Raw genomic sequence first — 21,748 nt, 5'->3', positions numbered from 1 at the left:
TGCCCTCACGGAGACTTGTCTCTCAAATGAGGGGGACTGAGACAGCAGTGTAGTTTGTATTCTCTTTGAAATATTGCTCTATGTTAATGGTGGGCTGATAATTTTTTGCAGTCAATCTGCTTATTAAATTAAATATTTAAATATTTACCAAGTGAATTGAGAATTATATACTACTGTAATATTAATGATTTTATGACTTCATTAAAATTTACTTTATATGACATGTTGAATATCATTTCCTTTGATTACTGTTTATAGTCTTGCCTATTTTCCTGATGGAATACTGTCTTTCTACTTGTTGAATTCTTTATTCAGTAAAGTCATTAAGCATTTTACTATAATTTAAGTTAAAAACACATTATCTCAAGAACAATACAATTAAAAATAATTTTTAAAAATTAAAAAGGGGTATTTATCTTCTGAACAACTTGTGACTGTATACAAAATTAGCTTCCATAAAAGTCCTTTTCCTCAACTACAGTACTAAAAGGCAAAACTCATTTTGTATAAATGTGTGCATTTGCATGTTTAAATGGGGTCTGATTTATGTTGTGCCAAGTACCACTACTGACAATTATGTAGGCTTTGAAATGAAGTTATGACTTAGGAATATATGTGACATATGTTCTACTCCAAATTAAAAATATGCCTATGGGAAACTTAAAAAAAATCCACCAACACTGCTAAAACCTAAAAATTGTATAAATCGATTTACAGTATTTTTACTTTGCATGGGAACAACATTTGTGCCTCTCGGCTTTTGAACATCAGATAGTTTTAAATCTCATTTCCAGTTGTAACAATAACAGCAACCGTATCGGCAGCTCACATTTACAGAGTTCTTCCCTGATGCCATGCTACATACCAGATGTTTTATGTGAATTATCCTTTTACTTTACTTTTTAATCTTCACAGCCAAGCTGCTGTATTTAATATGCACACAGGCAAAGTCTTAATGCTCAGCTGGTATTACACAGAAGCCTACCCACCTACCTACCCACGCACACACACATAAAATAAACTTCTGTGAGGGGGAAAAGAAAAAACAAGCAGAACGAAGAGTTTTCACAAAATAAGCACCCTGAAGTCATGGGACAGATCTAGCAAATTCTTTTTATTTACATAGAAATGTGTACACATACTTTCTCTGTACACAGAAAACTCGCTAAGTATATATACATATATGGTTCCCACATATTTTACAATAAATAGTCTTTTACTCTTGTGTCTAGATGAAAATAAAAACATGTCTCAAAATGTTACTCACCAACCACAAAAATTACAAAAGCACCCGATGAACTCAGAGAAAATATTTCAAGCCTGCACTACCACACACTAAGCCTAGTACAATTTTACAAAGGACAAAATCGAACACTGTGCAGATTTCACCAGTAAAAAGAAAGGAATCGAGATGTAAAATAGAGAACAGAGCTGCTTGCTGTTTGAACAAGGTGGAAAATGCATTTTTGTTGGTTAGGACTTAGCTTACTTTAGTCTTCAATTTAATATTTTACTTTAGTTGGTATTTTACAGACAAGAGAAGGGAAAAAGTTAACATGTATTATAAAATGAGTAAGCACTCCATTAGTCTCCTGGGTTCTAGCAGCCTCTTTCCTGCCAACCACATCTTCATTCTGTGTTAATTCAAGGATCATCCAGTTGCACCATACAGGATTGCCATTTACTCCCACAGAGATGATGCCAGGGGCACTGACTGGGAAGTGACCTTAATTTGGAAGTAATTTCAAAAGTCTGGCAAAGTAAGCCAGGTATCAGGGTTGTTAGCACTTAATTAGAAATGCTTAAATATTCCTATATTTCCTTACAGAAATTGATCCCTCATTCAAATAGTTAAATGCAATGAGAACTTAGTCTGAAATGCTAAATACAACAAATCCAGCCAGAATCCTGGAATTTTTCCTGTCTCCACTTCCAATTTTTGTTCCCAATCTCAGCAAGGAAGCAATTACTTCCTCCAAATTTCAGAATTACTGTACACGTGTATATAAAATCACACTGTAAAACAAATAGAATGAGGTTTTAACAGCGAGGGTGAACACAAGCTTTGTCATTTTTGGTAACCCCACAGCACTGAATTTGACAGAAGAATCTAGAAACTACTGAGCTTCATTACTGTGGAACTGACTTATACCCAGATGTGCTTTCCTGATCACACACCAGGATTATCACTCAGATGAGATTACTAAGGATTGTGATCAACTCATGGCTAAGTGCTTAGATCACATTCCACTCACATCCAGCTCAGATGATACACCCAGTTCCACTGTGGCACTGTAACTCCACACGTGGATTTGGAGACAAATTGTACCCTTTCACTTCTGGTATCAATGCTGGTACAGATGTGGGGAGAGAGTTAGGAATAAAAAAGGAATTCAATGTCAGAAACACAATTCATTTATCAAATACAACATTTTTGGTTACTACTGAATCTCCTAGTTTCAAGGTAACTTTTCAAAACATACGTCAAATTCAGGCTCATTTTCAGAGCAACATGAATCACGTGCATCATTCGATTCCTTCTTGTTACACATGGCTGCGTATCCTTGTTCTTTTAGAGAATTAATGATACTTCTAGAACTTGGTCATCTTACACAAAAGTGATGGTTCCATCAACAGTTTGACTCCTTAGTTAAAAGTACTTATAATCAAAACAAAACAAACACATTCCACATTTGAAGATGTTTCTTTTTCTTTTTTTAATTAGAAAACTTGATAGAGAACTATGGTTCAATGCCAGAAACAGAAGGGATCCTTTACCATGAAGAACTTATCATGTTTTGTGGTCATTCTACTTAAATATCTATATATCTATGTCCTTCATTTCCATAGCTGCAGAAAGATTCAGCCAGAAGATAAGTAGGGGGTCTCACTATGGTAATTGTAGTCAGGACAGACCTTTTGCACAAGTTTGTAATCAACACTGTAAAAGGCAATGTAGATGCAAATGACCTTGAAGGGCTTGGAGCACAGCCAAGACACATGGCTCTGAGTCTGCTCCTGGTAGCAGATCTTGGATGGGTCAAAGTTGCACAAGGCAGTCTTCTTCGCCCTATCTGTTTTTTCATACTCAATGCGACAATTGAAAGACTTGGATTCCTTGGTCTCCAAGGTAGACTGGGGAGAAACTTCAAATTCCACTACTTTGGAGGGGGGTACCAAGCTCACTGAAACATTGCCCAGGCCTGTTGAATTATGTCGGAAATAAACACTGAATGTTCCATTCCCATGGTCGACAATTTTTCCTGTGATTAGGAGGTTGAGTTTGACAGTTTTAATGTTGGAATGGAAGTCACCCCATCCAAACATTTTTTTAAATTTTCCTGTTTTTACTATTGGCCTCCGTTTAGTTCTGGCCAATGGCTCCTGAACCTCCGTGATGTTGGCCAGCCAATCCCAAAAGTTTTCCATGCTGTCTGCATACGTCACGGGGCCTGGCTTCGGCACTGGGGATTGCTTAACAAACAGGCGCAGGGGGCTGATGATCCGTGAGTGAACCACGTTTCCGACCAATGTCCCCGGAGCATCTTTGTCTTCCCAGTCTAGTCCCTCTGCGACAGGCACCACTTCTTTACTGTCACAGAAGAGCTGTTTGAAAGAAGGGAGAGAAACAAACTTCAGGTTAGGCTTTCAGCATGCACGCAGACTGAAGTCAAAGTAGAAGGGGAATTCTTTCAAAATTATTCAAATTCTTGCAAAGTAGCATTTCACATACACAGTTGGGCCCCACAGTGTAATAAGATGAGCATTTAATTCAAGTAACACAAAACTGAGTACAAAAATTAGATGGTGAGATAAAGAAGACTATATTTCATTTTGACACACTAATGTAGTTTTAGTCTCTGTTTCCTAATTTTTACAATTCTGTTTTTCTAGATTGGTGAATGTAGTGCTTTGGCCTCTCATTTAAAATCAAAATTTGTGAAGCCTTTTCCTTCAAAAGGAAGAAAACTCTGGAATGCTTAAAGTTTCTACCAAGGAGGTAAAAACCATATGAATTTGAGATACTGATAAGTCTCTTAAATATATTTGGAAATATTCAGATATTATTATATTCAAAGGCTTATGACATAATTTCATAGCTTTTAATGTAAATCCATCACACACTGTAAAATAAAAGGCCTAATCAGTTTTAGAAAGTTCTATAAAAATTTCAGTTGAAAAAATATAATTACATATTTAATTGCCTTCATAGAATAAAAATTAACACTGAAAAGTAGATTTTGACTTAATTAATAGACTGCATGTGATTTAATAAATGTGTTACAACTGAATTATTCCCAGAAAGACAGCATTCTTAAGTAACAGTTACATGCATGTGTTTTACAGATTCTGCATATTTTGGACTGCATAATAACCACCAAAACATAGTACTTTATTTACATTTGATTTTGCTTCTTATTCTTTTTGTAGTATAAGATTCTTTGTGATATGGAAAAGTCATTTAATTAGGTTAATATGGATTCTGAGGGATATAATCATTATATATGAAACTGTTGACATAAGTGAATATTTATAGACGAATTAGTGAAATGAAGGTTCTAGTGGAAACACAGATAGCCTCTTATCTTTATTGGCACAAACCACTCATGCAGTCATTTCACAGAAAGCTTGTCAGCATGATGGAAAGGGTGACAAAAGAAGTGAGGCTATGTTTATGCACTGGTTCTCTGGCCCTTTCAAACTTGGCAAAGCTCTTGGTAAAACTGGCCTCAGATTATTCCAAAAATTATAGCTTTCAATCCAATCTTGAAAAAGAAAAAAAAAAAGAGACATAAGCTGGATTATAGATTTTGTGTTTAACTATATGATACAGTTTGGTAACCTGAGGTTCTCTTCCATTGGTTCACAAAACTTTAGATGTCAGTGCTAACAGAATTTTGTGGAGTGTTTTCAAGTCCCAGGATTACTTTAGAGCAGGAATCCAAGGACCCAAAATGCATGGGTTGGGGTCCTTTTTGCTTTGAATGGGAGGGGGTCTTACCTAATACATTTCTCCCTTTGATTAATTTCCTTAGAGCTTTTCTTATTTCTGGAGTTTAAAAAAAGTTATTTTCTCTTCACTAAGATTATGAGGTTGGCGGAACACATAATGTGATAGGATACACATTCCTTTTTTGAGAACCTAAATCCATATACCTCTTCTTAGAGGCCTTCACATCCTGAATTGATATTTCTTTTTCCTGCTGTGGAAAGACTGGCATGCTCAACAGGGGAAGAGAAGTCATTACTTTGGATTCCTGACTCAAAATGTTTCTGATACTTAAATGTCCACAAACTTCATTCTCATCCACTGGTACTTCTCCCTGGAGTATAGTATGCTGGTCTAATTCTTCCCACCACCACCCTCCTGCCCCAAATATTTTATTTATTTGAAAGGTAGAGAGACAGAGAGACATACAGAGGGAGGGCTCAGAGAAGGCTCTCATCTGCTCGCCTACCCCCAAAACGCCTGCAGTAGTCACAGCTGGGCTAGGCCAAAGCCAGGAGACTAGAACTCAATCCAGGTCTCCCACATGGTGGCAGGAACCCAAGTACTTGAATCATCACCTGCTGCCTCCCATGGTACACATTCACAAAAAGCTAGAATCAGGAGTAGTCAGACCTCAAACCCAGGCCCTCCAATATGCAATGCAGGCATTTCAAACAGCATCTTAACTGCTGCATCACATGGCCAGCCCCAGGTGCAGTTGAGACTTGAGATCTGGAGCACTGGCATAGCCTGGCTCCTTCTCCAAAGAGAGGGACAAGCACTCATGAACAGATTAGACACCCTTGCTGATCAAGATCCAATTTCTCCTCTCTGTGATCATGATCCTTGTAGCCCAGAGTCTGTGACCTGTTTTTTCACCTGTTTCCGGTATTTCACAAGGTCTGCCTTGCTTGGTAAATGCTGATGGGACACACCCTGGCTTTGTTGAATGTCTGGTGTAATACAAATGCTCACTTACTCCCTCACCCCCATCTGATTCCACACAGCTTCTGCAGCTCTTCCTTCACTCCTGCCTTCCTTCCTCTCTTTCGTAGCTTTATCCGTTCTGGCATCTTCCCATTCAACTGGCTTCTCTTAAAAAGAAAATCTGAATTCTTACCTTTATACTACATGCTACTGATTAATACTTTATTAACAGGACTAAGCTGTATTTTCCATTCAAAAATAATTTTTTTGACAGGCAGAGTGGACAGTGAGAGAGAGAGACAGAGAGAAAGGTCTTCCTTTGCCATTGGTTCACCCCACAATGGCCGCCGCGGCTGGCGCGCTGCGGCTGGCGCACTGCGCTGATCCGAAGCCAGGAGCCAGGTGCTTCTCCTGGTCTCCCATGGGGTGCAGGGCCCAAGCACTTGGGCCATCCTCCACTGCACTCCCGGGCCATAGCAGAGAGGTGGCCTGGAAGAGGGGCAACTGGGACAGAATCCGGCGCCCTGAATGGGACTAGAACCCAGTATGCCGGTGCTGCAGGCGGAGGATTAGCCTATTGAGCCACGGCACCGGCCCAAAAATAATTTTTTCAACTGCAAGTATGAAACACTCTTTGCTACCAGTAGCAACATGTTCTATCTTTTCTTAAAATGTTTGCTTTACATGACATATTTTTCTGATTCAGTTACTTGTTCTGTTCTCTACTCTCTTTCTCAATTACTGAAAACTTACTGAACTCATTATTCAATGATGAGGAAATTTTGTGATGTTAACTCTCAGCTGATCTTGGTTCATTTTTATTATTTTTATTTATTATTTATTTTATTTATTTATTATTTTTATTATTATTTTTATTTATTTGGGGGAGGGAGGGAAGGCGCAAAAGAGGGATTGATGGAGGGGTGGGAGAGAGGTATCACATTAGTGAGTTATTTCCCCAAATATCCAAACAGAAGGCTAACCCAATTCAGATCTCCTCTGTGGGTGGCAGGAACTCAACACTTGAGGCATCACCTGCTTCCTCCCAGGATGCACATTAGCAGAATTCTGAAGGCACCAGGAATGTGACCCAGGCACTCTGATGTGGGGCACAGGTATCTTAAATGTTATGTTAAACACCCACTCCCTGGCACATTTTAGAATACATGATAGACTCAATGATGAGATCCTTCTCTTATTTCTTAGACTTCCATTGTGATGGTCCTGAGATTGCTCAATAAAATAATTATCATATCATAAATGGCTTGTTACTAAGACTTATTTTTAAGATCTGTGGATTTTCCTGGTAGTAATTTATGTTGTAATGGAACTTGACCAAACATACATGACTCACCTAAGAAATATGAGTGCAAAAAAAAAAAAAAAAAACACTTGAAGCTTATCAAACGGATGGATGGAATTATTTGCTTTTACAAAAGTTCCTTAACTCTTCAGAAAAGATTCTCCATATAAGAATTTAAAATACAATTTGGTTTCTAGAAAACTCATTCTAGTAAACTATACTTTAGGTCCAAACCTGCTTAAGCAGCCCTTAATTTTAAGGTTCATCTATGTAAAACATAATAAACTTGGCTAACATCACTGATCTATGCTTCTGTCACCCAGTGAAAACACTCACTGATGGTTTCTTAGATAAAAGGTGTGTGATTTGTGCACTAATTTTGTTTGGTTTCCCCAGACTATCATATTTCCTACTAGCATTGATGACAATATTAGCCAAGTAGAGAAATAGATACATCGACAAGGATGAGCATTGGCCCAGCAGTTAAGCCTCATGTGGGATGCCCACATCCGATATCAGGATGCCTGGGTTTGATTCTCAGTTCTGCTTTCAGTTTCAGCTTCCTGCTGATGCACATCCTGGGACGCCTTAGGGTGATGGCCCAAGTACCCGGTCTCTGACACACACATGAAAAACCTAGAATGAGCTTCTGGCTTTGCCCTGGCTCAGCCCCTGCAAGCACTGGAGTGACCCAGTGGATGAAAGATCTGTCTCTCTCTCTCGTTCTGCCTTTCAAATGAAATGAAACAAAACACAGTCCTTCTATGTAGTGATTTCTCTATCAAAGCCAAAATTGCACAGTTATCAGTAAGTACTTCTTGACTAGCAGAGTAGTATAATTAAAAGGATGAATATATTTCTTGGTGTCTTTAAAAGTTGAAACCTGCACCCCCTTTTTCTGCTTCCTCTCCCAGCACTGTACTTGTTCAGCCTTCCTCTGGTCATAAATCACCAGAGCGGAGAGGGCAGCTATGCCAGATGGTTGTGTGACCTAGGTCCCCAAGGCTCATGCTCAACCTCAGGAGACCTAATCAGGGAAGGCTGGGGACCAATAAGCCACAACCCTGTCCCCCAGTTACCCATTGTGGGGAGCAGCCCGGACTGGACTGAGTTACTGGAATTAAGACTTATTCTATGCATCTGCTCTCCCACAATATGGCGCTGGGAGAGAAGTAAACAGCTTCCGCACAGCTGCCTCCAGTTCAACCAATAAACTGTAGGACTTGCTCCTGATTGGAGGAGAGCAGCGTACTCGGCGTGTGGGCAGCCGAGTTGGGATTGGCGGAGGAGGACTATAAAGGAGGAGAGAGACGGCATGCACCAGGAACATCTAAGGGGAACATCTAAGGGGAACACCTGTGCAGCCCCCGAGAAAGCCGGCCGGCGGTGTGCCGCTCCCCTGCGGAAGTGGGGAATGTGGCCAGGGGGAACTGCCCTTCCACGGAGGTGGAAGGGATAGTAGCCAACCCGGGAAGAACCAGCAGCAAACCCGGGGAGGGCCGAGCAGACGAGAGAAGAACGCAGGGTCCTGTGTCGTTCCTCCACGAAGAGGGGGAGCGACACCCATCACTGTCAAAAGGGAAGCAGTAGAATATGGAAGGAAAACCATGCATCAGGGGGCCTGATGATGTCATTATCCCTTGCTGACATGTAAAACCTGACCCCAGTTTTCGCACCTGTCTCTCCCTGGCTGGGGGCTTGTGGTGATTAAATCAAAGGATGGAAATTAGTGAGCTTGTTCATTCCCAAAAAGCATTCAATGACTGATCGACTGCTCTTTGGTCCAATGGATAGCCTTGGTGCCTTCTGCTAAAGAATCATCTCCGAGGGGTTCTCAAGCCTCCAGAAAACTGAATAATGGTTGGCTGAGCAACTTACTTACGGCAATGTGATAAATTAGTGACCAAGTGGCAGTCAACCTTCTCAACTTCACAACTTCCATCACATATTTCCTTGTGTTTCCTCTCTCACTGCCTTCTGAGTCACATCCAGATCAGACACGGGTGAGCTCTCTATGCCAACAAAGTATCTGTGATCTTTGATTCCAATGTACCAAGTGAGTCAGCAGTGGGAACTAAAAGTACAATACATCTCCCCAGTGTTCTCATCTCTGAACAGTTTCTGTGATACAACGTGCCAGGAAATGACTGCAGGTGGTTCAGAATCTGTGGGCAAACCACTCATTCCAAGGCAGAATCGTTAGATGTAATCCACAAAACACAGGGCTAGATGGCCCTGCTTACTTTTGTCCCTGCTGGGCCCTTCATGCTAATTTCAGTGTTACAGCTGTTTTTGTCCCATTATATTACAATAATAATGCAAAAACATTTAACCACCTTAACTACCCCAAGCACAAAATGGAGTTTTAAAAAGAAAAAGAGAGGAATTGCTGTGCTTTATCTGTTTGAACATTCCTTGATTTGGACACATTTATCAAAGCTTAAGTAATTTATGTCTTGGCAGGGTGTATCAATTTCACAAAGCACACACATTAGCTAGATACAATGATATCATATTAGCTTTTTCTGCATTTTACAGAAGAGCTCAAAAAGATTAATAAAAGCTCAAACCTTCATCAATTAAAAGAAGCAGGTGGAAGGAAAGGCGTAGAGGAATAAGACTGTATTTCATCTCTGTTCTTTTGTTTTTGAGGGGGGAAAGCTGACAGGTTCAAATCATTCATCATAACAAGCTGAAGTTGAATTTCACTGATAATTAAATGCATTTTTTCCCAAGAGGCAGAGAAGCTGCAATGAATTTTATAGTAGCAGATGTGAGAACTGTCACAAATTATGAAAATAATTTATAAACTAAAAGCATCTTCCTCTGCAAACATTATATCAGAAGAGGCTTTTTCAGCTGTATCCGTAGCTGCCATATATTTTAATAAACATTTTATTTTGAAATAATTTTCGTTTATAGAGAAGTTGCATAGTACAAAGTTTCCATACACCCTGTATGCAGTGTCTTCCATTGTGACCATCAAATACACAACAATTTGTCACATCTAATGAATCAATATTGACACATTAATCAAAAATCACACTTTACCAGATGTCCTTAATTTTGCCTCAATGGCCTTTATCTGTTCCAGAATTCCATTCAAGATCCTACAGTACATTTGGTCACTGTTGGCCCTTAGGCTTGTCTTGAGCACCAGAATTTCTGACTTCCTTTGTTTTGGACCCATGACTGTCAGTGTTGTCAGGAGTACTGGTCAGATATTTTGTTGCATGCTCCTCAATGTGGGTTTGCCTGACATTTTTCTCATGATTAGACTGTCTTAAGAGTTTTTAGGGGGAAGAACACCTAGGTAAAGTGTCTGTATCCTTATTTCATCTTGAGAGTAGCCAACAACATGACTTGTCACTGTTGGCATTGACTTGATTTCCTGGCTTAGGTAGAAAAGATTTTTCTTAAAATCTTGCTTCCACAATTCTTTTAAGACTTGTAGACTTTTGCTATAATAAACTTAGTTGAAAATGCATTTAGTTCAGCAGCACTTGGTTTGGGACTGTTTATTTTATTTTTTAAAGATTTATTTTATTTATTTGAAAGAGTTACAGAGAGATGTAGAGACAAAGAGAGAGGTCTCCCATCCGGTGGTTCACTCCCCAGTTGGCCGCAATAGTCGGAGCTGCACCGATCCAAAGCCAAGAGCCAGGAGCTTCTTCCAGGTCTCCCACATGGGTGCAGGGGCCCAAGCACTTGGGCTATCTTCCACTGCTTTCCCAGGCCATAGCAGAGAGCTAGATCAAAAGAGCAGCAGCCTGGACTAGAACCAGTGCCCCTACAGGATGCCAGCACTGCAGGCAGAGGATTAACCTACTGCACCACAGTATCAGCCCAGGGACTGTTTATTTTTGTGTTTTGTTTAGATTTCTTTTTTTTATTTTTAGAGGAGAGCAAGAGAAAGAGTAATTTCCCAACTGCTGGTTTACCTCTAACCCCCTACTGCTGCAGGAACAGAGTTTGGGTTCTGAAAACTCAATATAGGTCTACCATACACGTGACAGGAACCCAAATACTGGAGCCATCACTGTGTTTCCTAAGATCTGCATTAGTAGAAAGCTAGTCAAGAGCTGGAGCTTGAGGCCAGCACTGTGGCACAGCAGGTAAAGTGATTGTCGGCAGTGCCCACATCCCATATGGGCACAGGTTCGAGTCCCAGCTGCTCCACTTCAGGTCTAGCTCTCTGCTATGCCCTGGGAAAGCAGTGGAAGATGGCCAAAGTCCTTGGGCTCCTGCACCCATGTGGGAGACCTGGAGGAAGCTCCTGGCTTCTAATTGGCATAGCTTCACCCAATGCAGCCATCTGGGGAGTGAACCAGCAGATACAAGATCCTCTCTCTGCCTCAGCCTCTCTGTAACTATGCCTTTCAGATAAAATAAATAAATCTTAAAAAAGCTGGAGCTGAAAATTATACCCAGATAATCTAATATTGCATGTGAGCATCTTAACTGCTAAGCCAAATGCCTGCCCCTGATTATTATCTTTTTTAAGTCAGAAACTCTCAAATATTCCAATTTATAACTACAGCATCATTGGATTATCTAAAATAACCTCAGAGTTGTTCAGGTGTTCACAGACTATTTTTAAATTATCCTGGCAATTTTACATGCTGTAGAGTCCACCATCATCATTAGCAGTATTGCTCCTCTCTTTGTATTTAATATTGGTTCCTTAAAAATTCAACCCCATTTCATACCTGATAGCTTAATAAAGAAAAACTTATTCTATAAATGTCTTATATAGAATTAGAATTACTGATAGCCTACATTAGAATTAAATGCCCCTTCTCGATTTAGAAGCCATTCCATTGTACTTGGTTCTACACATCCAATGGGAACCTATCAACTATTAGATGGGCTTTTTTTGCAGGTTATCCTATTTATCAAAGTGAATGGAGCTAGTGAAAGAAACCTCACAAAGAACGATTCTTTGTGTATAGTGCACCCTGGATGGGGCAGCACAAGAAATGCTGCTTGTTTTTTTTTTTGGTTTCTGTTACAATCCCATCTTTGTCATAATTTTAGGATACCTCTCTTCTTTATGTCCATTGTTGTGCTAACTTTGCTCCTTTGCTATAGCTACATGTTGGGCTGGGTCCTAGACTTCAAGGGGAAAAGATTTCTCTGCACTCAGGGAGTGATGAAAAGGAAATGAAGAACATTTAAAATAGAATTTCTGGGCTTCAGATTCCATTCCACATACATGAGGAGTCTTCAAAGAACTCACGAAAAATGTGTATCATGAAAGAAAGTATGCATGGGTTTTATTTTTTTGTACCAAAATAAACTTATCTTTTAATTCAGTTTTTCAATGAGCTTTTTGAAGTCCCTCCTATCATGCCATGATCTGTATATGTAGTGCTCTCCTACAGCCGTCCTAACAGATAGTATTTTCTTGAAGAGACACCAAGGGAAGAGATGTCACCCTTGTTGTCTCAGGTTGGTGTTTAACAATTCTAATTGACATGTTGATTTACCATCTATTTTCTCTTCACTTACAAGGTATCAGGAGAGGATACACCTGGATTTCCTAAATAATTCAAGCTGAACCTGGTAAGCCAGTTGCCTCTAAATATGCTTCTCTTGACTTAGCCATGAAGGAATAAATAGTGTTAACACATCCTGTTTAAGAAAACAGGAAGCCTTAAACAGTTTACTAATGGTTGCACAAACATGGTATTTTATTTTTCCATATTATGTTTATTGCTCCATTGACTTTTGCCTACATCTACAATCATCAGAATGATACTGTACTCACACATTGTATTTGCGAATCATTGAACTGGGAAGAGAAGTGGAGTGTTCCAATCAAGTATGTGCATTACAGAAAAGAATCTGTTGCGACATCCTCCAGTGGCTAAATTTGCCCAATAAGAAAACTGGTAGCAAAGTGAAGGAATTAATGAAAGAAGCAGGGGAACTGAACTCAGGTCAGATAAGACCAAAGCAGAGAAACTGCTTTGATTTATTGGAAGGTCTTAGGGTCAGGACAATAGGAATGAATGTTTGGCAGAGTCACTTAACCATCCCAGCAAACTGTGCAAGCCACGTCCCCTCTCTAAGTCTAGTTTTCTTAACAAAGTATTAAAAAGCCCTAGGTAGGATTTCACTTCAAGAAGGCTTTCGAGCAGAAAGTGAATTCTAATGAGGCAGGTGTGCAGGCAGGAACAACTTTAAGGAAGTGGATTCTGCAGTGTGGAGTAAGACTGAGGAGACCCTGAACCTTGCTCACACAGGCAGGCACTCATTTTCTCTGTCATTTATTCAGAATGCACTTTTCAAACATATTGCAGGTGCAGCACAAATGCCCCTAGAATTGAGAGTACACTGCTGAACAGCACATAGTTCCTGCCTTCACCCAATCTGCATAAGAATAGTGAAAGAAACATAAAGAAATAATCATACATAAGTAGTAATTCACTCATCTATAGTTGTTACATATTTACACTCCTATGTATACATCTATAGAAGGGGACTTGAAAAAGTTCATAGAAGAGATAGGCATTTAGCTTAGCAGATAAAACTTCTACATCCATACCAGAGTGCCTGAGTTCCATCCCAGCTCCAGCTCTTGACTCCAGCTTGCTGTCAATGCAGACTGTTGGATGCAGCGGGTATTGGTTCAGTAACTATTCCTGGCACCCACACGGGGGCCTGAGTTGTCTTTCTGGCTTCCAGCTTCAGCCATCGCCCAGCCCTGGCTGTTGTGGGCATTTGAGGAATGAACCAACAGATAGGAGCTTTCTCTGTCTTTCTCAAATAAATATATAACAACTTAAGAATAACCAACCTGACAGTTTCTGTTATTTTTAAAAAGATTTATTTATTTATGTAAAAGTCAGAGTTACACAAAGAGAGAAGGAGAGGCAAAGAGAGAGGTCTTCCATCTGTTGGTTCACTCTGCAACTGGCCACAATGGCTGGAGCTGAGCCGATCTGAAGCCAGGAGCCAGTAGCATCTTCTGGGTCTCCCACGAGGGTGCAGGAGCCCAAGGACTTGGGCCATCTTCTACTGCTTTCCCAGGCCATAGCACAGAGCAAGACTAGACGTGGAGCAGCAGGGACTTGAACCGGTGCCCATATGAGATTTTGGCACTGCAGACAGGGCAGCGGCTTTACCTGCTACACCACAGTGCCAGCCCTGGTTTCTGTTATTTTTTTTAAAAAAGATGTTTATTTTGGTGGAAAAATATTTTTGAAATCCATGAAAAAAAGGGATATCCAGAGCCGGCACCGCGGCTCACTAGGCTAATCCTCCACCTTGCGGCGCCGGCACACCGGGTTCTAGTCCCAGTCGGGGCGCTGGATTCTGTCCTGGTTGCCCCTCTTCCAGGCCAGGGAGTGCAGTGGCGGATGGCCCAAGTGCTTGGGCCCTGCACCCCATGGGAGACCAGGAGAAGTACCTGGCTTCTGCCATCGGATCAGCGCGATGCGCTGGCCGCAGCGCGCCGGCCGCGGCGGCCATTGGAGGGTGAACCAACGGCAAAGGAAGACCTTTCTCTCTCTCTCTCTCTCTCACTGTCCACTCTGCCTGTCAAAAAAAAAGGGGGATATTCAAAAAGTTCATGAAAATGTGTATTGTGAAACACAGGCACATACACATATACACAGATGCCCTTTCCTGGTTTACTTCCCACATGTCTGTAACATTTGGGGCAGGGCCAGGCCCCAAGTATGAGCTGCAAACTCAATTTAGGTCTCCAGTGTGGGTAGCCAGAATCCAACTACTTGAGACATTGCAGCCACTTCACAGGATCTGCAACGGCAGAAGTTAGAGTCAGGAGCTGGAGCTAGGAATCAAACCCCTGTATGCCAATGTAGGATGTGAGTTCCCTGCTGTGTGTGTGTGTGTGTGTGTGTGTGTATCGGCACATGTGCAGAATGAGAAATGGCAGCACTAACAGGAGGAAGGAAACAGGGTAAGCAACAGGGCAACAATGAAAAGAATTGAGCAATAAATCTCTATTCAGATGAGAGCAATGAAATCCAAGATTTACCAGTTGATAGCTGATAAATAATGAATTAGTCACAAGAAAACAAATCGATCTTGGTATTTATATTTCTTTATCACCTGTTCCAAATTGTATATTGATTTGTTTGTAAACTACTAATGAGAGTGGGATAACATTATAACACAGCATAGTTTTTCTAGTGCAAGGCTAATTTAGTGATTTTTTCCAGAACCATAAGCAGACTCTGATGGTGAATCTGTGCTGAGTTTCTGTTAGATGTAGTGTTGGAAAATGATGACCTCCACAGGCCTTGTCTTCACCCTTAAACCTCCAAAGAGCTTGGTTCTGGGACAGTGAGAACTTCGCTACGATTACAATACAGCCCTCTCCTATAATTCTATATAATGAATATAATATAGGTTAATGCTACTTGACAATGGACTAAGTGTGCCATAGATAAATAAGAATATTCTGAAATGATATAGGTTTGACTTTATATTTATAGATGTGGGGGAAGTATGCTAAAAGGCAACAAATTTAGCTAAAGTCCCTGATTTTCACAGTGACTGAGAAACCTTTTCCCTCTACAGTCACAACATTGAGGAAACATCTATACTTCAAGTAGATGTTTTTTGTGTTTACAATAAACATAAAATATTTAGTTTATATTGGCTCACTATGTAACACTTACTGTAACCTACACATATATAACATGCAATGCATCAATTGCATAGATCACTCACCATTAAGAAGGAAGACCATGACTAATTTATAATACATAAAAGAACTGTAGTCTTCTACTCTTCAAAGAAGAAAATTTAACTTTCCAGCTTCAGGCAGAATGAGTTGAACACCCAGCACATGTGGATTTCTAACAAGCTGAAAGAGTCTTGCCTTAATAACAACCTTCATATGCAACAAGAGATAAATTGATACAGATCTGTACAAATATTTTTAAAGGCAGTTGGCTTGTTCCTCTTGAATTTCCTGGACGAATTTAATAAGGGAAGCACTTATTAATTTATTAATGACTAAGTGACAATCTTTGCTATGTGCCAGTTTGGAAGAATATCTGGCTTGCTTTGTGGATTTGCTCATGGTGTTAATGTAGAATCTATATAGCCAGTCATTAATTATTTCAAAGGGGTATTAATTTAAGCCATGAACCACAAAATAACCAATGTTCTTCAATTTAGAGGCAGTCTGAAGATCCCTGTACAGATGAACCACAGAACCAGCAATGAAGGGTGGTCTGAAGCCTTGTTTTTGTTGCTTGCATAGAATTTATATAATTGGGTGTTATAACAGCTCCGTCCTGTATGCTGCAGGTAAAACTAAAGCAACCTGTTCATTAGCAAAACAAAACAAAAAACTCTGTCATGATCACCAATCTCAGCAAGCCATTAAATTTTTGGCTTGTAAATGAATCTTAGAAAGCATTTTCCCTCGGTAGAAATTCTACAGAATACCATCCTTGCTGACAAAATAGGAACACGTATCTGCTGGACAACATGCAATACTTTATTGATGATTAGTCGTGTGGCTTGCCCTAGAGTCATATTTCTGGGGCTCCATTACAGAGCTGTCACAGCAGATTAAAAGAAGAACGACAAGAAAAAGGAATGAAGAATGACAAAATCAAACATATATCAATGTATTAATTGTACCTATTAATATTTTGTGGCATAACGTGGCATTGCTTCAAAATGCATTTTGCAAGTTGTAAAACAAATGATTGCTTAGGAAAAGAGAGAAAGCTAAACACTGGACGACATCCTTTCTGCTGAGAGCGGCAAATTCATTTTACCTCCCAGATATCTTTTAATAGCTACCCTTTACATTTTTCTAAATTGATACAGGAACTAACAGGAAACATAAATGTGAAGACAGAACTCTTAGCAGAAAGAGCCAAAAAGCTAGATTGCAATGCTTGGCAGAGTTTTATTGCTAAGGTTAAATATGGCAATCCTTATTTTATCTTGATGACAGTGATCTGGAAAGTCAGCGACATAAGCCTCTGCAAAAGAAAAAATCAGTGCACACATACATGCACACAATACATGATGACACACAGAAATATTGTGTGTAAACACACGTGTGCATGCACATGCCCATAGTTCTATTAGAACTTAGGGAGACTGTCAAAGAAAATTTAGATGATTTGAGTTAGAAAGCTAAATAAAAGGAGCTCTTTTTGAAATTATGAATAGGTTGGAAACAAATGTTACAAATGTCTTGTGGTAAGGGGCTGCTAAATAAAACAGGCCATGTTTCCTGTACAACAAGGTCAGATGCAGTCTCATTTTAATGCAAGTTTTACAAAGTCAAACAAGGTGCTTTTCTGATACTCTAATACAGTGGATTGAAACTGTCCTTTCTTCGTTGAGAAGTAAATGACTCAGCATGTTAAGTAGCACTGTGTTGTCTTCACAAATCCCGTGCCGATTTTCAGTGAGATGACCCTTACATGATAGGAACACATAAATATTTAGGAAATACTGTGGCCTGGGAAGGAGACAAGAATCTGGGTCTTGACCACTCAAAATTGGCATTTAAAAAGGAAAGCTGCCACAGAGGGAAGAGCAGTTAAGTGAGTGGAAATGCCAGATTATTCCATTTCCACTTCGGTGCAGGCAGGGTTTCTATAAGGGGTGAGAAAATACATGGGGGGAATGTGGGGTGGAGGCAGGAGATGGGGGACAGGGGATGTGCACATGTGTAGGGCTTTGTATTTTACCACCAAGTCCATTTGACATTTCAATCTTCAGGTGTCATTGATTTGGCAATTAGCATACTGTGGCTGTGACAGGCAACTTCAAGAGTCAGTTTGACTAGGCTGTAGCTCTCGGTTACTCAAACACTGATCTAGGTGTTGCGGTAAAGACATTTTGTAGTGTTAACATCTATGATTAGTGGGCTGCTTTTTAGTTATTTATTTTTTGTTCACTATTAGCATTTATTGGTTACACTCTTTTACCAAACATGACATTGGTAAGTTAAAATATTTTTTCAAGCTGTTTTATAGACATTACAGAATATTTCACTTTAAATGTAAATATTCACAGTCTACTGGAATGTGCTGTTTGATACTCATTCAACATAAATACGTTTTATAACTTTGCTGCCAGAAAATACCTATCCTATAAAAAGTGTAAATGCATTTAACTGGTGAATATGAAACTAATAATTCTGTTAGAATTATTCTGGTAACCATCATTCCTGGACATTTATACTATGAATTATAGAGTTCTCATAAATAACCACATTTGAATCTGATATCTACTTTGTGAGAGATGTAGGACAGGAAATAGCTTGGCGAGGTTAAGAGGCTTGTCCACAGTCCAAGTATTGAAAGGTAGCAATAAATCCAAAAATTAGGTTTTTGTATAAGGTCAAGATGCTCTTTCCTCACTAATGTGCCAATGGGCCTGACACCAAAAAATGTAACACAACAAGACAAAGCACTTTGATGAATTTAATGTATAATATATTTGCCTAATAAACCAAAAATGAGGTTTATTCTAAAAAAAGGAAATTAGTAAAACTAAAATTCTCCCTATTAATATTTAAATATTTAATTCATGCTGCTGTGTAATATAAACACTATATATTTTTATTTTTATATTTTATTTTTTGTATTACCTTCATTTTTAAAGAATACATATTGCCTTTAGTTGTATACTAGTTTAAATTCTCTGGAAGAATAAAGCTTTGCACTGCAAAAAGAAACACTCAGCAAAGTGAAGATGCAACCAACAGAATGGGAGGAAATATTTGCAAACTATGTAACTGACAAAGGGTTAATATCTAGAATCTATAAAGAGCTCAAGAAATTCAATAACAACAAATAAAACAACCCAGTTAAGAAATGGGCAAAGGCAGTGGAAAGAACAGGTCTTCAAAGAGGGAGGTGCCTTTCTCTGAAGGGAGGAGAGAACCTCCACTTTGACTATGACCGTGTCTAAACAAGATAAGAGTCGGAGAACTCAGGGGGCTTCCATAGCCTTGGAAACTCATAACTGGTGCATAGGGAGATTACTGATGCCATAAACAGGAGTGTCAATTTGTGAAGTCAACGGCAGGAGTCACTGTGCACTTACTCCTCATGTAGGATCTCTGTCCTTAACGTGCTGTACACTGAGGCTTAATGCTATAACGAGTACTCAAACAGTATATTTCACTTTGTGTTTCTATGGGGGTGCAAACGATTGAAATCTTTACTTAATGTACACTAAACTGATCTTCTGTAAAAAAAAAAAAATTATCAATTCCCAACTTGACTCTCACTGGGATTAAACATGACAATAGGTCAGATCTGATTTCATCATCATTTAAAAAAAATCATCTATTATTTTTCACTTTATGTTTCTGTGTGGGAGCAAACTGTTGAAATACTTACTTAAGGTATGCTAGGCTGATCTTTTGTATATTAAGATAATCGAAAATGAATCTTGACGTGAATGGAGGGGGAGAGGGAGTGGGAAGGGGGGGTTGTGGGTGGGAGGGACGGTATGGGGGGGGAAGCCATTGTAACACATGAGTCGTACTTTGGAAATTTATATTCATTAAATAAAAGATAAAAAAAAAAAAAAGAAATGGGCAAAGGATAGGGTCCGGTGCTGTGGTGCACTAGGTTAATCCTCCGCCTGCGGTGCCGACATCCCATGTGGGCACCTGTTCTAGTCCTAGTTGCTGGTCTTCCAGTACAGTTCTCTGCTGTGGCCTGGGAAGGCAGTGGAAGATGGCCCTGGTGCTTGGTACCTGCATCTGCATGGGAGACCAGGAAGAAGCACCTGGCTCCTGGTTTTGGATCGGCACGGCTCCGGCCATTGCAGCCATTTGGGGAGTGAGCCAACGGAGGAAGGACCTTTCTCTCTGTCTCTCTCTCTCACTGTCTATAACTCTACCTGTCAAATAAATAAATAAAATCTTTAAAAAAAGGAAATGGGCAAAGGACTAGAACTAGACATTTTTCAAGAGAAGAAATTCAAATGGCCAACAGACACTTGAAAAAATGCTCAGGGTCACTAGCCATGAGGGAAATGCAAATCAAAACCACAATGTGGTTTCACCTCATCCCCATTAGAATGACTTTTATATAGAAATCAACAAACAACAAATGCTGGTGAGGATGTGGGGGGAAAAATGTACTAATCCACTATTGGTGGGAATGTACAACTGGTGCAGCCACTGTGGAAGACAGTATGGAGACACCTTAGAAATCTGAATATAGACCTAACATAGGATCCAGCCATCCCACTCCTGGGAATTTACCCAAATGAAAATAAATCAGCTATGAAAGAGTGATCTATACCCCTCATGTTTATTACAGCTCAATTCACAATGGCTGAGATATAGAGTCAGCCCAGATATCCAGCAACTAATAAATGGATAAATAAATTATGCTATATATATATATATATACACACTATGGAATACTACTCAGCTGTAAAAAATGAAATATCTTCTCTCTTTGTGTAACTCTGACTTTCAAATAAATAAATAAAGCTTTTAAAAAGAGAGAGAAACAGGGGAGAGGAAGACAGGGGAAGGGGAAAGAAGTGGGATGAACTTAGACTTAAAAACAAAAGAAACTTATATATTTTAAATACAATTAGAAAGAAAAAAAACTTGCAATTTTATGAAGAGTAAAATCTAAATCCAAACCAGTACTCATTTTCTCTAGATTTCCCCCCTGCATTTTGAAGAGTGTGGGGAGCAACTCGGACTAGACTAAGTTACTGGAATTAAGACTTATTCTATGCATCTGCTCTCCCACAATATGGCACTGAGAAGGGAGTAAACAGCTTCTACACAGCTGCCTCTCGCCAATTTGATTGACTGAGCTGCAGGAGCTGATCTTGCTCCTGATTGGAGGAGAGCAGCGTACTCGGCGTGTGGGTAGCAGAGTTGGGATTGGTGGAAGAGGACTATAAAGGAGGAGAGAGACAACATGCACCAGGAACATCTAAGAGGAACACCTGAGGAACATCTGAGCAGCCCCCGAGAGAGCCGGTGTGCCGCTCCCCCGCAGAAGTGGGGAAAGTGGCAGGGGGAACCGCCCTTCCATGGAGGTGGAAGGGTCGGTAGTCAACCCAGGAAGAACCAGCAGCAAACCCGGGGAGGGCCGAGCAGACAAAAGAACAGCACAGGGTCTAGTGTCGTTCCTCCGCAAAGAGGGGGAGCGACAGAAGAGTACTTTCCTGTTCCATCATCTGTACTCAGAGTCCCAACTGCAAGGCCTGGAATGGTCCTTGTTTCAGCAAGCTACTGTTCCTTGCTGTCCACCCTCAGCCCCAGGAGGTCCCATCACCTTTGTATCCCTGGCTTTGTCCACTAAGGCATGCTTTCTCCATCTCTTCCCTTCTTTGTCTCTTTCAGTCTGGGCTGGCAATATTTCTGGTGATTCACATGGGTTTTCCACATATCTTTTTTTTTTTTTTTTTTTTTTTTTTGACAGGCAGAGTGGACAGTGAGAGAGAGAGACAGAGAGAAAGGTCTTCCTTTGCTATTGGTTCACCCTCCAATGGCCACCGTGGCCGGTGCGCTGATCCGATGGCAGAAG

At 40.1% G+C, this 21,748-nt stretch overlaps 1 protein-coding gene across 1 annotated transcript in view; it reads right to left on the bottom strand.

The window, feature by feature from the left end:
- Window positions 1-1,094: 1,094 nt before the first annotated feature.
- Window positions 1,095-21,748, bottom strand: part of NXPH2 (neurexophilin 2) — a 126,751-nt gene continuing 106,097 nt past the window's right edge. The window contains exon 2 of the mRNA XM_017342817.3: window positions 1,095-3,606. Within this exon, the coding sequence (XP_017198306.2) occupies window positions 2,863-3,606 (744 nt within the window). The 3' untranslated portion in view covers window positions 1,095-2,862. The remainder of the gene's footprint in view (window positions 3,607-21,748) is intronic.

Source organism: Oryctolagus cuniculus, chromosome 3 (assembly GCF_964237555.1).
Source record: "Oryctolagus cuniculus chromosome 3, mOryCun1.1, whole genome shotgun sequence".
Lineage (NCBI taxonomy): Eukaryota > Metazoa > Chordata > Mammalia > Lagomorpha > Leporidae > Oryctolagus > Oryctolagus cuniculus.
Note: the sequence above shows the minus strand (reverse complement) of the source record. Positions and strands in the feature narration are given on the sequence as shown.